This window comes from Gekko japonicus, unplaced genomic scaffold (assembly GCF_001447785.1).
Source record: "Gekko japonicus isolate JY-2015 unplaced genomic scaffold, Gekko_japonicus_V1.1 scaffold2861, whole genome shotgun sequence".
NCBI classification, from domain to species: Eukaryota; Metazoa; Chordata; class Lepidosauria; order Squamata; family Gekkonidae; genus Gekko; species Gekko japonicus.
Window position 1 is genome coordinate 157,565 of NW_015168130.1, and position 22,353 is coordinate 179,917.

General features: G+C 46.8%; 1 protein-coding gene across 1 annotated transcript in view; it reads left to right on the top strand.

The window, feature by feature from the left end:
* BIN1 (bridging integrator 1) overlaps positions 1 to 22,353 on the top strand; it is a gene marked incomplete at its 3' end in the record, with an annotated part of 134,039 nt that overhangs the window by 91,477 nt on the left and 20,209 nt on the right. Inside the window, exon 3 of the mRNA XM_015414912.1 lies at positions 12,745 to 12,825. Within this exon, the coding sequence (XP_015270398.1) occupies positions 12,745 to 12,825 (81 nt within the window). The remainder of the gene's footprint in view (positions 1 to 12,744; positions 12,826 to 22,353) is intronic.

Here is a 22,353-nt window from a genome sequence, read left to right on the forward strand (position 1 = left end):
GGGTCCCCCCCCACATTGATGGCAGGGTGGGGCGAGGCACGGGAGCTGCAGTGGGGGGGCCACGGGGGGGGGGGAGCTGCAATTGCATACCAGGGGGGCCGCGGGATCACTTGAGGGGAGGGGGCCTGTGCCAGGCTGCAAAGGGAGCTCCAAAGAGACCGCAGGGGTGGCAGAGGGCGAGTGGCACTTTCCCATCATCCTGGGCTGTCCCCCTTCCTCCTCTTTCTGTCTGGGGGTCTGCAAAGAGGGAAGTCTCTTGCCAGGGACGGAGCAAGAAGCCAGCAAGGGAGGCTTCCTGTGCGGGGCGAGGAGGGGACAAGGCCTGCGTTGAGCCGTTGCCCTAGGCGACAGTCTAAAATTTAACAATAACAGGCCGGCCCTGCTTCCCTCCCTCCTTCAGGTGCCTTTTCTGTTTTCTTCTCAATTATACACTGGTCAAAACCAGGATGCTTCACACACTTCTGCAAAAAATTCAACTCTGTGCCTTGCATTGCTTTGTCCCAGTCTGCAAGAGCAGATCTATACCCATTCCTTTAATAGTCATGAGTTTCTCTCTCTCTCTCTGTCTCCAGTAAAACCATGCAAACAACAGTAAGAATAGTAAGTACAAACAGGATAAAGCCCTGAAATGTATTCTTTTCTAAGAAATAAAATAAACCAAAATCCAAGCCCTTTTAAAACCCCTTGCTTCTAAATTTTAAAATGCTGGCTTTCAAAATGACCACACCATGTACAATTTCCATATAAATAAACAAGCATGCTTTTGAGTAATAAGGGATATGGTAACTGGAATGGGGAGAAAACAAATACGCAGATCACATCATCAACACATAGGACAGCAATTCTAGTTAAGACAAATAGTCCAAAATAAAAAGTTGAGGCTGAGGTAAGATTACAGTCTCATTTTTTAACAACATTAAAGGCATCAGATCTGTGTAGTCCCCCCCCCCCATAGCTAGCAATCCAAAACAGTCTAATGGCACCTTAAAGACCAAGTTTTATTCAGGTACAAACTCTCCCTCCTCTGTGAGGGCAGATCTGTGCCCCCCCCCAATAGCTAGCAATCCAAAACAGTCCAGTGGCACCTTTAAGACCAAGTTTTATAACTGAAGTGTGTCCCAGTGTTTTTGGTTTACATAAGTGCCTTCTCATTCTCTCCCCCCTCCCCATTGCTTAAGCATCACGTTGAGGACTCTGATACATCTTTAGTCTTCTGGGTTGTCCGTTCCTTGTGAATGTCACAAGGGAGACCACAGGATCTCTGAGTATTTATGAGGGAAATTCTTTTCAAAACAGTGTATCTTGCTTGCTGCTTAGTTCATGTAATTAGGCTTTGAAGGACTGTTTTGGAAATGATCTGCCTAAAGGCTCTGATGTGGTAGAGAGGGTGTCCTATGTTTTATACTTGCTTCTAAAGGTTTTAAGTTACAGTTTTTACTGAATTAATTGATTTTTTTTCAAGCCTTCTCTGGTAACAGCAAAGCCCATCGGACAGGGCATACCCGACAGAAACCGTTGGTACGATTCTGAGAGTAAGGCACTTAAAAGATCAATCAAGAGCCTGTATAAAAGGTAAAGGTAAAGGTTCCCTTGCTTGAAAGCCAGTCGAATCCGACTCTAGGGTTGCGGTGCTCATCTCCGTTTCAAAGCCGAAGAGCCAGCGCTGTCCGAAGACATTTCCGTGGTCATGTGGCCGGCATGACTTAACACCAAGGCACACGGAACGCTGTTACCTTCCCACCGAAGTGGTACCTATTTATCTACTTGCAATTTCTTGCTTTCGAACTGCTAGGTTGGCAGGAGCTGGAACTAGAGACGGGAGCTCACTCCATCATGCGGCACACTCGGGTCTCGAACTGCTGAACTACCGACCTTCCACAGCCTGCAGTTCAGCGTCTTAACCACTTGATCCACCGCAGCTCTTGAGCCTGTATAGACAGTTTAAAAATGTGAGTTGAACAGAGGTACTGCCAAGTATTCTGAAATTGAAAAAAGAATATAAAAAAACTATTGAAACTCAAAAAGTTTGAGGCCCGGAAAAGGTCAATGAAATCTCTTTTGCCAATTCTCCTGAGCTCAGCACATTTTGTTCTCCTACGAATAGATGGGAAACCTTTGCTGAGAAAGCAGTACTAAATATAGAACCTTTCCGTTGTTCTCCATCCACTTAATTGTCCACTGAGGGAAAGGACTGCCAATGGCAGTGGGAGCAGAACGGTTTACCCACTCTAGGGCTCCACCTGTACAGCATGGCTGGTGAGAAACTACGTGGCCTGACTTTCTGATTCATTCATTTGTCCAGACCTTGTTTGAGAGCGGACACGGATGCTTTGTCGACGGACCTGCAGCATGGTGTACCACTGTTACATTTCTGCTTCCTGAGTTTTTCGGCGCTGAGTGTCTGTAGCTTTAAAGGCTTAAAGAAATAGTTCTCCAGCTATGGGTCGCAACACTCTCCAGCCGTGAAAAAATGGGGAGGGAGCTGCTGCATTCCCTTCTCTTCCCATCCTTTGCCCTGCTCCTTCAGACTGTCCATGTGCCTTTCATTCAAGGCAGAGGCTCATAAAAAGGTGAAGGTAAAGGTTCCCTTGCTCGAAAGCCAGTTGAATCCGACTCTAGGGTTTCAAAGCCGGAGAGCCAGCGCTGTCCGAAGACATTTCCGTGGTCATGTGGCTGGCATGACTAAACACCAAGGCGCACGGAACGCTGTTCCCTTCCCACCGAAGTGGTACCTATTTATCTACTTGCAATTTCTTGCTTTCAAACTTCTAGGTTGGCAGGAGCTGGAACTAGAGACGGGAGCTCACTCCGTCATGCGGCACCCTGGTCTCGAACTGCTGAACTACTGACCTTCCACAGCCTGCAGTTCAGCGTCTTAACCACTCGAGCCACCGCAGCTCATAGTGCACTCTTAAATGGAGATATGCACTTCTAAGCAGGGGTCATTTAATAGAAAAAGAGGTGCAGGAGCACATTAGCATAACTTATTTGCATATGCCACACCCCCTGACATCACCGGAAGTGTGTCAGAAGGCATCACCCACCACTCAGGCTCCACGGGACTGTTTTGGATTGCAAACTATAGGGGGGGGGAAACGTGCAGATCTGTCCTCACAGAGGAGGGAAAGCTTGTACCTGAATAAAACTTGGTCTTAAAGGTGCCACTGGATTGTTTTGGGCTGTGGGGGGGGGGCGCTCTGCAACTTACCTGGCTGCTTCTTGCTCTGACTGAGGGCTGCTGGGAGCAGGGGATGGGGCTTGTTACATGTGCCCGCCCCCTGGGCTCTTTACTGCTGGAGCTCCACTCCTGTGTGCTCCTGCAGGAAATGACCCCTGCTTCTAAGTAGGGTTGCCAGGTCCCCCCAAAGTGTGAGATATGCCCGGTGTGAAAATGTCGCCCGTAGGTGACATCATCACGTCAGGCACGTTGTGGGGGGACACTATCATTCAAGGGAAAACTCTGTGATTTTCCCTCAAATGATTGTGGCACCGCCCCCAACGTGCCCGATGCGATGACATCCCCTCTGGGTGAAATAATCACGGCCCGTGCGCTTTGCGTGTACACAGGACAAATCCCAGGGAGATGCAGGACTCCTCCCGCTAAAAGGTAAGTACAGCTTGGCAACCCTACTTCTAAGACTATAGACTTCCATAAACATAGAAAAATGTAACTCTGCTTAGGACTGCATTACCTACTGCTGCATGGAAGGTTAAATGTTCTGGGAATATGGCCAGTTTTCTGACTGTGAAAGGCCCAGAGTTGTTAGCCAAATTGCTTTATTTACAGCAATAGGCAATTTATAAATGGGTTCTTGCCAATTTATACCAAGGTCCTGATCCCACCAAGGGTTACCAGTAAAGGATTCGAGGCTGTTGTCTTTTACTTAAAAATATATCTCATACAAACAATACTGATGCACTCACATATTCAATCAAGTTCCTAAGAATTACAGTAGGAAATAAGCACATTTGCATTAGCAGGTAGGGGTGATGGTCGGTGATACTTATCTGTCTTAAGGAAGAATGGAGGGGAAAAAATGGAAACAAAGGGAATTCACACACAACCAGAACCAACTGGAACACGTGGGCAGTAGAGGCAAGGGTTGGGGATAGCAAGTGGGGCTTAAGAGGGGTAAAAGCAGACAGGGGTCGTCTTGGGGGGAATGCTAGCTGATCAGGTAGGAGGGGCCAGGTGACTGGTTCTCTCCTTTTATAGGGGGTTCAAGAGATGGGTGGTAACTGTGCCAATGTCTTGACCCACCTACCTGTTAGTCCATCTCAAAAACAATCCTATTGGTTGCATGTGGGAAGGGGAGGCTACCTAAAAGGGATGGCCAATATTGTAACCTAAAACCTTACCAGAAGTATGGCATCTGGACAGGTGTGAAATCTAGGCATCAGGATGCTTCATTGTAGTGCTGATGAAGCTGGCCAGTTCCATTGATAACCAAACGTCCATATGGCAGGAAATTCCAGCTCAGGAACAGAACAAAAGACTCACAATGTGAATGGTTTCCAAAAAGTAATATATTCAAAATATGCAAACATACTAACTTTAATCATGGAGTTAAGTACCTAACCGGGTTGAAAATGCAATTGCGCATTTCAACAAATGATCCAATTCTCTGGATCCACTGTGCATCTGCTGTCGGGCGAAAGAGCGGTGGCGCAGGCAGTAAGAACGCCTGCTATAACATCAACGAAAAGCCACTCTGACTGTTCGAGACCCACCGTGGCTGGAGTGAGCTCCCGGCCCTAGTCCCAGCTCCTGCCCACCCAGCGGTTCGAAAGCATTAATATATAGCAAGTAGCAAGTAGATAAATGGGTACCTGCCCTAGGTGGCAGGGGGTACCCTCCTCTAGTGGGGTGTGCAGCAGAGGCATCGGCGGCGGCAATGAAGCGGTGATGGCGGAGTGGCAGGTGGAGCGATGGAGCGGTTGAGGAATGCCCTGTGAGCGTGGTGTGAGCGGCAGAATCCGGCAGAGGCGGAGCCACAGAGGTACGGTGGCGTGTCGGCGCAGCGCGACGGAGCCGAAAAGGACGATGGTCGGAGCTGCGGCAGTCGCGGGGCCGTGCACTGGAGGAGCCCACCAGAGGAAGCCAAGGAACAGGAAGAAATCTGCCCCAGGACATTGGAAGTAGAGCGCCGACACCCGAGGCCGCCGGAAGAAGCCAAACTCCAACAACAAAGCCCTGCTGCCGGGTGCTGGTAGGAAGTCACCCCCCCGTATAATTGTGGCCTTAGTTAGGAACCAATGATTGTGTGTAAGCCGCTCAAAGACCCTTCGGGGTTCGAGCAGGATATAAATTGAATTATAAAATAAATAAATAAATAAAATCACAACAGGTGACCTAAAGTGTGCAGCTTTCTGAGCCTGTGTGTATGTGCAGAGTCCACTGTGTGTAGCAATATGCAGCCCATAAAGCAAATATCAGGCTTATTCTCTAACAGAGTACAGAAAAGAGAGCCTGTGCTTGTCACCTCCTAGAATTGCACCCCAGCAGCCGGGTGCAACCTGGACACCAACCTACCAACACTGCTATAGGGACCTTGGACCTGGCCAATGGCAGCACAGGAGCCAACAGGAGCTACAGCCAGTCAAGACTCAGCTCCCTTTGGCTACCAGCAGCATGCAAGGTGATAGGTGTGGTCTTCCAACCAACAGACGGCAGCAAACAATCCCCACACTGGAATTTGTATTAAAATCAGAGGGACAGTCTGGCTGTGGTATTTGCCATGAAGAAACCAGAGGGAGTTTCTTCACCCATGTCCAGTCTAAGGGGAAGTGTCCTTGCAAGTTGGTCCCACCAAAAATGGAGTAGTTTTAGGGCTCTTTTTGTAGCAGGTACTCATTTGCATATTAAGCGACACACCCCTAATGTAGCCAGTCCTCCAAGAACTTACAGTAGCTCCTGTAAGAAGAGCTCTGTAAGCTCTTGGAGGATTGGCTACATTAGGGGGTGTGGCCTAATATGCAAAAGAGTTCCTGCTACAAAAAGAGCCCGGGTGCCACTTCAAAGTTTGAGAACCACTTCCATAAAACTGCTCCTCACACACAAAAAAGATATTTTGCGAAACAAGGGGAAAGAAATTCACATTCAGAGAAGGTCCCTTCAGATTTTGCCATTCTGAGTTGAGGTTCATTTTGGATTGAAAGTAGTCCTGGGCTATTGTCATCATTCCTTCAGCAGCAAGACTTAGAATAACCGTAGTGATCAGTAGTGTTGTCAGGTTCTGACAACTCGCCAGCAGGGGGGACTTTGGGGGGTGTCCCTAGAGGGGGTGGGGACATCCCCAAAGTAATGACATCATGCAGAAGTGATGTCATCCTGTTAGGGAGGCAGCCCCTGCTTGTAAAAAGCATTTTAAAAGCTTGTAAAAAGCTGCGGTGGCTCAAGTGGTTAAGATGCTGAACTGCAGGCTGTGGAAGGTCAGTAGTTCAGCAGTTCGAGACCCGAGTGTGCCACAAGACGGAGCTCCCATCTCTAGTTCCAGCTCCTGCCAACCTAGCAGTTCGAAAACAAAAATTGCAAGTAGATAAATAGGTACCACTTCGGTTGGAAGGTAACGGCATTCCGTGCGCCTTGGTGTTTAGTCATGCCGGCCACATGACCACAGAAACGTCTTCGGACAGCACTGGCTCTTCGGCTTTGAAACGGAGATGAGCACCGCCCCCTAGAGTCGGATTCAACTGGCTTTCGAGCAAGGGAACCTTTACCTTTACCTTTAAAAAGCATTTAAAGAGTCCCTTTAAATGCTTTTTACAAGTGGGGGGAATGCAGCTACCCGGCCAGAAAATTTGGTGTGGAGGTGCAGTTTTTTGGGGGGAAGGTGGCCATGAAGAAGAGAAGTCTCTCCCCCCTTCTCCCCCCTCCTTCTCCCCCCCTGATTCCGCAGCCGGCTTATCAAACTTTGAGAAACTGGCTACGGAAGGAGAACAGACTTGACAGCAAGTCTGAGTGCCTCCCCCCCCCCCTTTGCTGGGTATTCTTGAAAAGACCTGGTGAGAAAGCGTGGATAGCAGATTGTGATGGTAGAATCACTGGACATGATTTTGAAAAAGCCTGGAAGGCCCCAAGTTTTAATTCCAAGATTGCATTGATCTATTTCAATTCATTTAAGATCTTACATAGAAGCTATTTAACTCTGACTGGAATAGCTAAATTTTCAAAAAAATCGGAGTAAAAAATGTTGGAAAGGTTGTGGTTCGATGGGAGATTTCATGCATTGTTTTTGGTTGTGTCCCTCTATTCAAAGGTTTTGAAATAAAGTAATAGGTCAAATTGAGATAATAGTTGGTCAACAGATCTCAAAAAACCCAGAAAACATCCTTTTAGAAATAGGCTTAATAGAACAAGTAAATAAAGATAAGCTGGGTGCAATAACAACTTTGTTAGCAATTGCGAGGTTAGAGATTGCTAAGAAATGGAAACAGAAGAAAGGGCCTTCAATCCGAAATTGGAATGACTCTATCTGGAACCACTTTATGCTGGGTAAAATAGATTATTTTACAGGTATTCAGAATTTTGAAATTTATTGTGAAAAATTTCAAGCAATTTGGTCTCCTATTGTTAATTTTTTGCAAGATAAGGAAATTGTTGCATCTAATATACATTACAAGGAGTTATTGCCCATGTCCTCTTCCAGTGCCCTCTCTATTTGGCGTCCCGTCGGGATCTTCTATATCCCATACTAGCCCATTTTTTAGAGACCCCTGATGATTTTAAGCTCCTTTTCTTGCTCGATAACTCAGATACAGAAATAACTGAAATAGCAGCAAAGTTTCTCTGCAGTGCCATGGCCCTACGGCCTGATAAATGATATTATGAATTAGGTTTTGTTATGATGATACTCTGTGATGTTATTCGGCAATTTTAATTTGATTCTGTACCTAGATTACTGTATTTTTATTTATATGCCAATAAAAGGCTTTGGATTGGACAAGGAGTTATTGATTTTTTTTGACTTAAGTATGTAGTAATTGATGTATTTTGGATCTTTTCTCTGTATGTTGTACTTGACTATGGATAGAAGAAGTAGTTTATACTTATGATGATTTATGGTTGAGTTTTGTAGGATACGGTTGTAGAATTATGGTGGAAATTTTAATTAATTATTTTTTAAAAAAGAAAAGACCCAGTGAGGGGACAGAGGGGGGAGGGGTGGTCTCACTGTTGGCCAAGTAAGGAGGCCACATGGCTGCCCCCTCCCTTCCTGCTCCTGGGTCTTCTTGAAAAGACCCCGTGACAGTGAGGGGAGGAGAGGGCAGTTGCACAGTTAACTGTGTGGTTCCTGCCTCTCCCTCCATGCCTCCCCTCTCTTCCCCCCACCTGTCACCGGAGCAGAAAGGGGCTGCCAGTGGCCGCTCTTGTGGGCAGGGCTTCCCCTTGGCAGCTAGTTGGCCAGTGGCGTATAGAAGCCCATGAAATCAGGGGATTCCCCCACCCCTACCTCTTTCTGTACCAAAGAGTCCTTTTTACAATGCATTTTACCCACTGTTCCAGCCAGAGCACATGTTAATCAAGACACTTCATTTATCAGCCGTTTCCTTTTAACACTCTTTTATAGTGAGTCAAGTGGGTTGTTGAGGGGTATGCTTTGAACACTTCCTACACAGGGCTACTCTGGCTTGAGTGATACCAAAGTGAAGCTGCAGGGGCACTTTCAGAAATAGCGGTAGTGTACAGGATGTGGATTGTTTGGGCTGCCGCAGAGCACACAAAAGACAACTTCACATGTTGCATAAAACCAGGGTCCGGTGGGTCCTCAAAGACTAACACTTATTCCAGCATATGAGTATCAGATGCAAGAGGTGTACATCCACCATACTAATTTATATACACAATGGAAAAGGGTGTATGAGGGATTGCACAGAAAAGCAGGCTTTTTAAAATGCTGCTTGTGTCAGAGAGTCAGGGAGTTCATGAGTTAATCTTCCATGGAGAACAGAGCTTATGTGATTGGCTGCTCTTCTCACTCTCTGATTGGCCAACATCAGCTGAGGGAGGTAATAAAACAGCTGATCACCGCTTTAAATGAATCTTCTCCAAACAACTTTCAAGACGGCATCACAGCAGCACAAAACTGATTTAAGAATGCAAATGCAGATTCGACCTTACAGGAGGGCAGGGAGCTGTTCCTGTTGGCAGCAGAGGAGAGGAGTCGCAATAATGGGTTTAAATTAAGGGCAGGAAGGTACCGGCTGCATCTTAGGAAAAACGTTTTTACAGTCAGAATTGTGCAACAGTGGAATCAGCTGCCTAGGGAGGTGGTGAGCTCCCCCTCACTGGCAGTCTTTAAGCAGCGGCTGGACAAACACTTGTCAGGGATGCTCTAGGGTGGATGCTGCATCGACCAGGGGGTTGGACTAGATGACCTGTATGGCCCCTTCCAACTCTGTGATTCTGTGATTACATTTTCATTTCAATGTGGTTCCATCAACATATAGGGATTAGTGCAACTGTCCTCTTGGCTTCACTTTAAAAAACTGGGTGAGGAGGCAGTTGGGTTAAAAGATGTAAAGTGCCTGCTGATTATGTGAATTCTGAAGCACAAACGACAGATTCAGTGTACAAACTCTGAACGCTGCTCATTTCCACTCTCAAGCTGCCTGATAATTTAGTACTTTAGCTTTGAACTTCCAATATTCCACATTAATTCTAATGATTTTACAACATAGCAATAGAACATATAAACATTAATACAATTAAAGTAAAATCTATACCCCCATTTAAACTACATGAGTACAATATGATAATATATAGGCCATTAGGAGTATAACTGTGTGTGGCACCACGAGGGCCACTGAGATAACAATTGGGCCTAGCCCCCATCCAATAATATAAGTTGGTGTACTAGAAGAAGACAGCGTTCCATGCGCCTTGGTGTTTAGTCATGTCGGCCACATGACCACGGAAACATCTTTGGACAGTGCTGGCTCTTCAGCTTTGAAACAGAGATGAACACCGCAACCCTAGAGTCGGACTCGACTGGCTTTCGAGCAAGGGAACCTTTACCTTTTACTAGAAGAAGAGAAGAAGAGGAGATTGGATTTATACCCCGCCCTTCACTACCCAAAGGAGTCTCAGAGCGGCTTACAAACTCCTTTCCCTTCCCCTCCCCACAACAGACACCCTGTGAGGGAGGTGGGCCTGAGAGAGCTCTTTCGAGGACTGCCTTTGAGAGAACAGCTCTGACAGAACTATGGCCTGCTCAAGGTCATCCAGCAGGTGCAAGTGGAGGAGTGGGGAATCAAACCCAGTTCTCCCAGATTAGATTCCACGCACTTAACCACTACACCAAACTGGCTCTACACCGAACTAGTCCACAAAGCTGGATATGGGAGCCTGGTAGGTATGGGGAGGCCAGATATGGTGAGGGATCCGCTGCCTCATCCAAAGGCCTGGTGGAACAGCTTCGTTTTACAGGCCCCGCATAAGTGTAATAAGTCCCACAGGGCTCTGATCTCAACTGGGAGTGTGTTCCACCAGGCTGGAGTCAGAGCTAAAAAGGCTCTGGCTCTGGTCGAGGCTAGGGATATGTCTCTCAGGCCAGGGATCTCCAGTAAATGTTGTTCAGCTGAGCATAAAGAAGAAAATGCAATTTTAAATTCAAGAAGCTTATCTTGTTCCAGATATCCTTGCAGGCCCCCTCCCCATCACATAGAATTTAGAGATTTCTACAAGAAAGTTGTATGCGTAATCATTCTAGACACATGTGCGCCCATGAATGGTGCATGTCAGTGTGTGCGCATGTGGTGCACATGTGCTGAAATCCATACAGTAACTAGTGAACATCAAATATCCCACAAATCTTTGGAGGTTTAAAAGCAGGTGTACACTAAAAATGCCTGGGGTGTCAGTAGTGACAATCAGTGACATGTCACATCTCTGTGACAGCACTCACACTACAGCACCTTGAAGCTTCTCATTGCCTTATTCTATGGGTAGAAGTGTTTCCTGTACAAGAACTTGTCATGGGTCTGCCGAGGCTCAGTGAGAGCAAGGACTCCTCAGGAGAAGAGGAGCCCCGTGTTGCCAGCTGAGTCAGCAGAAGCTGGCAAGCAGGAAGGTGAGCTGCAGGCTAGTCAGGATTCACAGCCAACAGCTGGTGCAGAACCACCAACTCCCTCCAGGCCTGATTGAACAGGTGAAACTCAGTTGACTGTTTCTAGCCCTCCAGTATCACCCACACCCTTAGAATGCTGCAGACGGAGGCTATGGACAGAACTACAGGAGAGGTGGAAAAGTGCACGCCTCCTGCCCTGATGCCAGCTGCTTGAGTAGTTGCAGGATTACTCCCAAGCAGCTGGCTGCAAGCATGAGCCTTAAGCGTATAGCTATAAAAACCAGCCAAGGGAGACAGTTAGGTGTGGAAACAACAATTTGAGATCCCTCTGATTTTGTGACCGCTATATTAATTCCTGCCTCTGCCCTGTGACTCTTTGGACCATTTCCAATGACTCTGCCTTTGTCTTGATCCTGAACCTGCTTGCGAGTAACCCTTGGTTTCTCAGATCTTGCTGTACAGACTGACTCTTGGACTAGACTCCTGACTCTGTGCTTAAACTTGGACTGGACCTTGACTACGTTTCTTGAGTTTGTGCTTTTGTCTTACTCGCTCTGTGCTCTGGCAGCACGCTCTACACCGCTTCCAGCCTGACTCCTGACTAAACTATCCCCCAAATACAGAGACTTTTAAAATCCTGAGAAGAAACTCTTAAAGGAAAGGCAGGCAATAATGGCTCTAGTTTTAGTAGGCATTCCAATTCAAACTGGGAGTGGAAAGGTGAAGACATACTGTGATTACGTGGGGATATGTCAGCCAACCTTGCAAGAGACTTCTCTCTTGAGAGCCAGTTTGGTATAGTGGTTAAGTAGGCGGACTCTAATCTGGGAGAACCAGATTTGCTTCCCCACTCCTCCACTTGCACCTGCAGGATGACTTTGGGCAAGCTGTAGTTCTGATAAGAGCTGTCCTTGAAAAAAACAGTTTCTGTCAAGCGCTCTCTCAGCCCCACCTACCTCACAGGGTGTCTGTTGTGGGGAGGGGAAGGGAAAGGAGTTTGTAAGCTGCTCTGAGACTTCTTCGGGTAGTGAAGGGTGGGGTATAAACCCAATCTCTTCTTCTTCAAGACAGGGAGGGACAGCTTAGGCAACTGTCCAAAAGGGGAACACATGTCCAAATCAGTGCACTTTAGCACAAAAACGTTTGCTAAAGCAGCAGATGGCGAAGAATGAGTACAAAACTGGAAATATGTCCATTTCAGCTGTTCAATAACTCTGAGCTCGTAGGATGGCACCCATCCCCTTGAGAAGTGCAAAGGGCACCAGAACACACCATTCCCAGACAGCTGTTGGTGCTCTGCCCCTTCTCTCCCCCTGCATAATAGCACCAGGCTTAATCTGTCAGATCATTGTACAGCCTGAGAAAGTTAGTTTGGATGGATACTTCAGGATGTTTACAGGTATTAGTAGAACAGATTCACCCTACAAAGATGGTTCATGGAAGCTGACCCATATCCAATATTTTTTAACAACGTCACAAGTCCACCACATATGGTAAAAGGAGCCAGTTTTTCGATTACGTTTCCAACAAACGTTTGACATATTGGGATACCATTTAGCTAAGTTTTCAGGAGTCATGCACAGGCCTATTCCCCACCCCAATTCTGCTGTCTTTCATTAATGTTTAAACCTTGTGACTCTGTGATTCTAACATCTGTTCTCTTTTTTCTGTGTAGGTCCTTCAGAAGCTTGGCAAAGCTGACGAGACAAAAGATGAGCAATTTGAGCAGTGCGTGCAAAACTTCAACAAACAGCTGGTAAGCAGTTTTTCAGTTATACCCTTTAACCCTTGATTAGTATTTCCTTGGTACGATGATTCAGTCAGAAATAGTTTGGGGGAAGGCTGAGAGGGGAAGATCTGGTCTTTTCCCTACTGGGAAAAAATACAGCAGTGTGGGTACAGGCAGTGCTGCTTTATCCAATGGCCAAAAGGGATAGTTGTTCAGGGCCTGCAACTGTCAGGGGCCCATTTGTGTGCAAGAGGTAGGGTTGCCAGGTCCCCCTTGGCCACCAGAGGGGGATGGGGAGGGTAGAGGTGCCAGATCCAGATTGGGAAAGTCTTGGAGACTTGGAGGTGGAACGTGGGGAGGACACAGACCTCAGCGGGGAACAATGCCAGGGAGGCCACCCTCCAAAACATTCATTTTCTCCAGGGGAAAAGATCTCCGTAGTCTGGAGATGAGCTGTAATTCCAGGGTATCTCCAGGTCCCACCTGCAGGCTGGCATCCCTAAGAGAGATGGGACACATTGAGCACCTGGCATATTGGTGTAGAAGGAACGGTGTGTAGAGGAAAATCAGGACTGAGAATGCGGGCCTCATCCCCTCCGGTGTCCATCTGTTTGACTGTGAGTATAGTGCCTATGAACCTAAAAGGACTGTGAAGGCAGTGTTCATGAATACGGGGCAGCTTAGGAATACCTGGTCGCCTGCTGTTGTGGGAGCCCCCGCTGGTCATCCCTCCTGTTGCCCACTGGCATCTCAATGAACAACTGGAAAAAAATAAGGGGGGGGATGGGGATGTGCCAGTGGGAAGTAGGGTTGCCAAGTCCATCTTCCACCCCCAGCGGGGGACTTTGGGGGCGTTCCTGGAGGGAGCGGGGCATCCCCGACGTGATGACATCCTGTTGGGGACGTCCACCGCCCCCCCCCCCCGGCGGGCCAGATCTCCAGAAAACGCGGTTCCCTGCACTTAAAGGAGCCGGCGTTTCCCCTTTAAGAGCAGCCGCGTTTCCCTTTTAAGAGCACAAAGCTGGCATTTCCCTGCCAACTTGCGGAGATCAGGCTTGGGAGGAAACACGGGTTCCACACACTTAAAGGGAGAGAGATGGGTGGGTGTGGGTGTTGGGCTTCCCCTGCCGGCCATCTCGGGTAGAAACCCCCCCCCCAAAAAACGGGGGACCCCTGGCAAACCAGGAGGTTTGGCAACCCTAGTGGGAAGCCAACATGTGATGTCACTGGCAGTGAATACGGGAAGTGATGTCATGAGATGCTCATGGAAAAAACCCGCTATGGATTAATCATCACTTATTTATTTAAAACATTTTTGTGCCACGTTTATTCTCAGTCAGGGCCCCCAAGGTGACAAACATGATAACATTTAAATAAACAACCTTTAAAACTGTAAAGTAATTGCGTGAAAACGCATAAACATACAGTACCAGAACCAATAACTGGCTACATTAAGGGTGTGTTGCCTAATATTTGTGCCCTTGTTAGCTGCCCTGAGCCTTCGGGGTAGGGCGGGATACAAATCTAAAGATAAATAAATATGCAGAGGAGTTCCTGCTACAAAAAGAGCCCTGATGGGTATGCTAAATGAAACAAAAAAGTCTTCACCGGCTGGTGGAAGACACCCATAGAGGGAGAGAGTTCCAAAATTTTATGTTGCATTTTTGGTACAGCGGTTGGTGTTTGTCGTTCTGCAACCTTCTGCATCTAGAAAGGGCACCATTCCTGAAAATTCCTGCTTTGCAAATGGGGATGCAAGGGTAAACTTGCTTGAATGTCCAGATCTTTGTACTTTCCCAAGCCAACTGAAGAGTTAAAGAACGTAGTATATATTTATTGTCCTGCCAGTGTGTTGGTTATGCCTGTGTGAGTCATCTGCAAAATCAGACTGTAATCATGTCATTAGGATTAGGAAACTCAAGGGCCAAAGAAAACTGATCCTTTGCAGTGATATGTGTATTTATAGCTTCTGGAGATCCGAAGAGCATTGAAAAATCAAGTGGGTTTTTTTCTATGCTGTTGTGAAGACAGGTGGCTGTCTTTGATTTGCTGAGCTGGAAGTCTTTCTGTACAGTCTCTGGGGGGGCATAAGACTTGTTGTGGAAAGTGGGAGGGAGGGATATAAAATCAGCTGTCAGTCTTCTTGCTTAGTATGGTCCTCTTCCCTTACTTCTCAATGGGGAGAGCATGATCCTGTTCTAAATACCTTGTATGTCCATTCAGAGAACTATGAGTCTGCTTCTCTTACCCTATGAATGGCACGAGATCTCCCTCCCTCTTTGCTTGGAAACAGACTTTGCTACGTGACGGGCAAGTTGAACGTGGCTGTCTTTATTGGCAGAGGTACCAACATTCCTGGAGGCCCAGCCACCTCTGGGATTTGAGGAGCAGCACTGATGGGCGTGGACAGTAGGAGGTGCAGCCTTCCTTCTGTAATGATCTGTGTTCAGTTATTGTCTTTGGGTTACTTCCTCAGAGTAAGCCTTTAGCATTGTTAAATATTGGGTTCCATGGATGATCAGACCCCAAGTCTAGTGATTGGCTCTACTTTATTAGTGATTTCAGCAAGAACAAGATAAGACTCCAGGGCTGCAGCCCTGTTTAAATAGCCTGCAACTGCCACACCCAAACACACCCCACTCCCAACGATAGGCTATTTACATAACATTACTTCTTGTTTGGTTACTTCCAGAGTCCTGGTGGACTATTGTTCTTGGGCTCCAAGCTCAGCCAGTCTCTGGTGGAACAGTCCTGGATTGTTTCCGTCCCAATACATAACAAGCATCATGGTAAAAGTGGTAGTAGGTAAAAGCACTGGGGCATTTTAGACATAAGAGAGGGGAGCATACTGGGAAATTCTTTCCCCCAACCTTTCCCTGTTTGCTTTTAACCTTCCCATAGTGGATGTGGAGTATCTGCAATTGGGCTTTCTATATATCAGTGGGCAGGGGTAATTTCGTAGAAAAAGAGGTGCAGGAGCTCATTAACATAACTCATTAGCATGACTTATTTGCATATGCCACACCCCCTGACAACACTAGGAGTGTGTCAGAAGGCAACACCCACCGCTCAGGCTCCACTGGACTGTTTTGGATTGCTAGCTATTGGGGGGAGGGGAGAACGTGCAGATCTGCCCTCAGAGGAGGGAGAGCTTGTATCTGAATAAAACATGGTCTTAAAGGTGCCACTGGGCTGTTTTGGGCCGGGGGGTGTTTCTACAACTTACCTGGCTGCTTGTTGCTCTGATTGAGGGCTGCTGGGAGCAGGGGGTGGGGCTTGTTGCATGTGCCCGCCCCCTGGGCTCTTTACTGCCGGAGCTCTGCTCCTGTGCGCTCCTGCAGGAAATGACTTCTGTCAGTGGCATAGCTCCATTTGCAGTTGCTTATTAATAGGTAATCGGCTGTTGAGAGGTGATACAGCATAGCAACACAGAGCATGAACTGCAATCCATGAAGCCCCAGTCAATACTTAGTAAAGTCCCCCCCCCGTTTTTGATTATTCAAAGCATACTACATGCTTTTTAAAAAATATCGGTAATTATCACAACTTTTAAAGTAGTTTTATTCCCATTATGCAGTAAGGATGTCTGTCTAAGGATGAGAGTGTGCCTTGGAAGATTGTGACAGAAGCAACATTTAAATCGTTTGCTAGCCACAAAACAAATACGAGGTCACCTCTTCCATTCAGTGACCTGAAATATTGCAAGTGTGAATCTCTTGTAAACTGGATGCTTGTGTGTTATTTTGCCTGTGCAAGTAGATTGCTCCCATTGTGTCTTTCCAGGCCATTCGATTAAAGTAAAAATAATGAACTTCAGTTTTGCACCTGGTAAATCTGCATGTCAGTGGAAATGGCGGACCAGTTTGCCCATAGGGCTTCCCCCGTACTTCTTGAATTCACCGTATGAGGTAGAACACCCTACGATCCAGGGATGCCACGTTGCTCTGATGCGGAAATGTGAGAGCTCTCAGCAGAGGGCAGAGCTGCACCTGCCTTCTCCCTGCTTGGCTCCCAGAATATGAAAGACCTCTAGTCCTGGGAGGAGAAGACCTGAAGTATGCCCCAGCCAGCCGCTGAGGCAGAGCAAGATAGGGCTAATATTTATTTATTTATTTATTTATTATTTATTATTTTCAATTTGTATCCTGCCTTGCCAGAGAACCAGCTCAAGGCAGCGAACAAACATTAAGAGCAATAAAACAGTAAATACAATAAAATATACATAAACAACTACCTAACATCATAAAATTCTAACAAGAGCGATGCAGATGATGGCGGCTTCAATATACCATCCCATAGAGGAAGGCAGTATCCACCGGTGTTTCATATGGGTCATAGTATGTTGCCAATAAGGAGGAGAAGAAAAAAACAGTTCACATTTTATTTTTGAAATATAAGTAGGATGTCCACAATATTTTATTAGAGTGGATTTGGCATTCAAATCTTGTTTTTCTCTGACCAAACTGCTGTTTACTTCAAAAACTGATCTATGTCAGATCCAGAGAGGGGAGTGGGTTTCACTCTATGTGTGTCCCCCCACCCCCATATTTTTCCTGGTTAAAGAGCAGACTGTGAACACTGGGGACATCCCCCCACCTTAAAGTTCCATAGATACTCATAAGTGACCCCAAGTTTTATGTATCCCAAGAAAAGCACACCCGTGTGTTTGCAAAATGAAAAGACACACAAATAATTTATTTAACAATTAAAAACATACCACCTTTCCTCTTAGCTCAAGGCAGTTAAAGAAAGAACCTGTTTCCAAACCACCTCCTTATATGCTGAATATAATTATTTCTTAGTTTTTAAATGGGGGGGGGGCAGGGTTGCCAGTTCTGGGTTGGGAAATATCTGGAGATGTTGGGGACTGAGGAGGGTCGGGGTTTGGGGAGGGTAGGGACTTCAGTAGGTATAATGTCATAGACCGATTTCACACCAGAGCTGCGCTGCCGTCACGCGCTTCCCTTTGCCCCACTTCTATTGGTCGATTTCCCATTCGAAGCCGCGCGGCCGCATTTTGACTCGTGGCTTCACCCGATTTTCTCAGCGGCTTCGTCATCCTGTTTTCCAAAAACGTGGTGTTTGCCTGAGGTGGTGAAAGACGTGCCCATGTGCCAGTAGAGGGGAGATTATACAGATTAACATGATTTATCATGCAGTTGCTGAAACTGACTCTATAAACCTGCACAAGTGTAATTGCAAGGAGTGAGTGCCACAACGTGGAACATATGCCATCAGTCTCTTACCATTAAGGCACAGTAGGCCAAAGTAAGGACCAGGCTATGAAGTATTATGAGGTTGCACTGGGATTTGCCATAACCTGAGATGACTGATGCAATTTGAGTGAACTTGCCGCCACTTTAAAGCTGGAGTCAGGCAGTAGTTCGGTTGTGTACTGGGTTCGATGTGTAGTGAAGACAGACGCTGAGTGATTAGCAGCTCATACTTTACTGGCACACAACACAACAACAAACAAACGGTTGAACGACCAACTATATACAGTCCCCGGTTGCCACCCACAGGTCCCATTGGCAAGTTTGAACTTCCCACCACAGTTTCTATAGGTGCTGACTAGGAGTCTCAGGATCCTAGTCCCCATTGTTCTTTTGGAGCCAAGCTCTGGTCACATACCGCTGGCGCCTAGTGGCGGTCAGCGGACATAACAAGTTCTTAAGAGAGTTGAAAATCGTCATGGGAAGCATCCCTTCCCATGACTATAGGTGCTGTGAGCATGTTTGACCGTGGAACTACCCTGTTTGGAGTCAGTGATCAGACGTGAGCCAGTCACTCAGTCTATATGGTTCATGTTGAGCAGCCAGGCATACCTTCCAAAATAGTTTGCATTAGGTTTCCCCAAAAGTGACAGAAAGAAAAGACACTGCTGATTCAAGCTGATTGGTGGCCATTAAAAAGAAGAAGAAGAGATTGGATTTATACCCCGCCCTTCACTTGGAGTCTCAGAGCGGCTTACAAACTCCTCTCCCTTCCCCTCCCCACAACAGACACCCTGTGAGGTGGGTGGGGCTGAGAGAACTCTGACACAAACTGCTATTTTTCAAGGACAGCTGTGCCAGAGCTTGTGACTGACCCAAGGTCACATCAGCAGGTGCAAGTGGAGGAGTGGGGAATCAAACCCAGTTCTCCCAGATTAGAGTCCGCGCACTTAACCACAACACAAACCAAAATGCCACTACTTAAACATACACTGAAGGGTTATTGAAACACAGCATTTATTAATGACTAATTTACAAGATTCGTGAGTGATCTAATTGTTTATTCAAACAGTTGCCTGCAGAGTGAAGCAGTTATGCAGCAAAGTGGGATTAGGTATGTGAAAAGCATGGTTAAGTAAGACATACGGTGAAACAACCTGCTGAACACCGATGAATAGACTGCCAAACTATCTAACCAATAATTGAAAAATAAGGTCTTTGTTCACAACCGGTGAACAGGATGCAAGCTGAACTGGTGGAAATTTGAACATTCCTACCCATAACATGGACACTTTTTTTTCATGTGGTCATCTGCAAAACCTGGAAGTGCCTATGCCATAAAAAGGTAAAGGTTCCCTTGCTCGAAAGCCAGTCGAATCCGACTCTAGGCTAGTTTTTTGAGGATCACGAAACTGCGGAGGAAATCGGGCGAAGCTGTGGGTCAAATGCAGCCCTGCGGCTTCGGGTGTGAAATTGACCAATAGTATCGGGGCAAACGGCGGCAGAACATCGAGGCAGCTCTAGTGCGAAATCAGCCATTATGTGTAGTTAACTGCTTCTGTAGAACATTCGGACTCAGTTAAAGAAATACCAGCTTATTTGAGCATTATGCACCGGGCCTCCCCAGACCTGCTTTCCTCTATTTAGTGTGTGAACCATGGGGTTAGCAGGTACCACCTAGGAGCATAAAAGGGTGATGACTCTTTCTTTTTAGCAAGGGCTGGATCCCTAAAGATAGCAAGTAAGTGTGCACTGGTGTTCCCAGTTTTCATTCATACCCCTTTACGCCAATAGCTAGAGATCAAACCAAATAAGACAAGGGAGATCTATCATGGATCTCCCCACTTTTTGTCTTTAGAGCAGCTGTAAGGGAGAAGTTTAACCCTTTCTCCTATGCCATTTCAAAATTGTCCCGCCGCCCAACTACTTAATGTGTAGGGGAAAAAGGGAAGCACCTGTATCTTTTATTTTCGGCCTCTGGGCTAATGGCTGCCTGTGATTGGTCTGATTGAGATTAGGCAGACCGCAGAAGGAAAAGTGTTAAATCCCCTTTGCCAGAATTGCTGCTCCAATATAAGTTGTATCCTTCCCCCCACCACAGGCAAAGGGGGGGGGAGAGTTGAGATGTGCAGTGCAGTCCTATTCAGAGTTATTCCAGTCTAAGCTCAGTGAAATCAGTGGGTTTAGACTGGAGTAACTCTGCATAGTATTGCAATGATTAGAAGCAGGGCTATTTTGGGGCAGGAACGCACAGGAATGGAGTTCCAGCTGGCCTAAGAGTTGGCCACGCCCACTAAGCCAAAACCTCTGCGTGTGTGGCTACAGAGGGAAGGCCTGGAGAGCGACCCCCCCCCCCGGCAACTCCGAGGTGGGCGGGCCAGGGCCCCCCCTGGAAGGATTGGGGAGGCATTTAAATGCTTCCCGTGCCTTCCCCGGCCTGTCCAAGGGCCGGCTTGCCCAGGTTCCCTGCAGCCACGAGGCACCCGGCCAAGCCAAGGGAAGGCAGTTTAAACTGCCTTCCCTTCCTTCAAGGGGGGGCTTGCCTGGGCGCCCCGCAGCCATGGGGCACTCAGGCAAGCTTTTGTCCTTTTCCAAGTTCACCTTCTGATTTAATGAAGTGTTGCTAGAATGTAAAACATGATGCAAGTGATAGTAGCAAATAATTCCTTAGCCCAGCTTCCTTCCTGTTGAGGCAGTTTTGCTACCTCAGCTGCTGGGGTGGGAGGACCTGGACTGCCTGTTTAGAATAAACAGGGCAGTCTGTTCAGCATGAAGTGTGGCTTGCATGATGACACAGCAGTGGAAATGGCAGTGTGGTCTTTGTTTAGTTTAGTGTGCAACCAATGAGAGACAGGAAGCAAACTCAGGTGGGAATCAATGTGTGCAGGGGGGAGAGGGGGACGACGATGGGAAATGTCTGTTCCCAGATCAGTACCTTCTGAAACAGATGTCCTGTGAGCTTCTTCTCTTCAAAGCCCCCCTTTACAAGGATGAAAGCAAAATGGAAATATGGTATCCCATGTGAGTCTGCCGTCAGATGTAGCATTCCCCCTGTTCTTGTATCCGCCTTTTGAAGCTTCACAGCTGCTTCTGTGGCATTAGAGAATCCTGATCAACCTTTGTTTAAATATAGCAGTGAAAGGGGATCCAGCATGTGACCTTTTCCTTTTCTGATGGTTTCATCTGCATGATGTGTATTCTCAGAGAAAGGGTGAGGGAGAGAGCAGTGGCTTTTTATCACAATAATACTGGAAAATTGCAATGCTTGCACAATAAACTTATAAAACATGCACTCTTAACAACAACCCATCTGCCTTTTGAATGGGGGAGCCCTTTCTTGGTTGCCCCATACCTGATAGTGGAGTGGCTAATGCTTTCGAAGTTATAGCTTTTTGTGTCTTACTCTGAAGTCGTACTGTTCAACTTGGGAGCTACTCTAAAGGGATAGAGATTTGTTTGTTCCCAAGTGCTGCATCTTTCCAGTTGCAGAGCTACTAGCTCCAGATAAACCCCTGGGATTGTTGCAGTGGTGGCCTTTCCAGATGAAAGTCCTTTGATCCCAAAACCTATCCTTAATATTCCCCTCTGGAAAATGGGTTGTCAAATATTCGCTGACCTCTTGGATATTTGTTTACTATTCTCCAGAGAGAGTAAGATTATGATATACAATTTTGGTATTTGACCGTTGACTTTGGCAGCATTCAGTAGTTGGTATATAGTGCTGTTTGGCAACATTTGCGAGACAACATGCAATAAGCATTGTGTTCTCTGATTGTATTGGGTAATTGACATGCACTGTTAAGTAACTCACTGCGGATAGCAAATGAGATTTCCCAGTTCCTTCCAGAATGGTCAAGGAATGCCAGGAAGGCTAAACCAGAAAGTATTGAGGTAAAATGACATGTTCAGAATGTAGATTGTTTCAGAGGGTGGCCATGTTGGTTTGCAGTAGAACAGTTTGATTTGCATCCAGTAGCTCTTTAGAGACCGACAAGAGTTTCAGGGTTTCAGCTTTCAAGAGTCAAAGCTCCTTTTGTCAGACATGCATCAGAGATCTCCGTTTCTACTCATGTCTGATGAAGCCCCAAAAACAAAGTCTGGCTCACCACCGAGTGGTGCATAACACTAAAAGAGCTAGAACTTCCGAATGCCAGACAGTCTGAGGATTTCAGAGAGTCGTAGAATCATAGAATGTTAGAGTTGGGACCTTGCATGTCATCTAGTCCAACCCCCCTGCACTCTGCAGGAGCATAGCCGAAAGGTAGCCCTACATACCTACAACATACCCGAAGGATGGTCGTCCAGCCTCTGCTTGAAAACATCCAGCAAAGGAGCATCCACC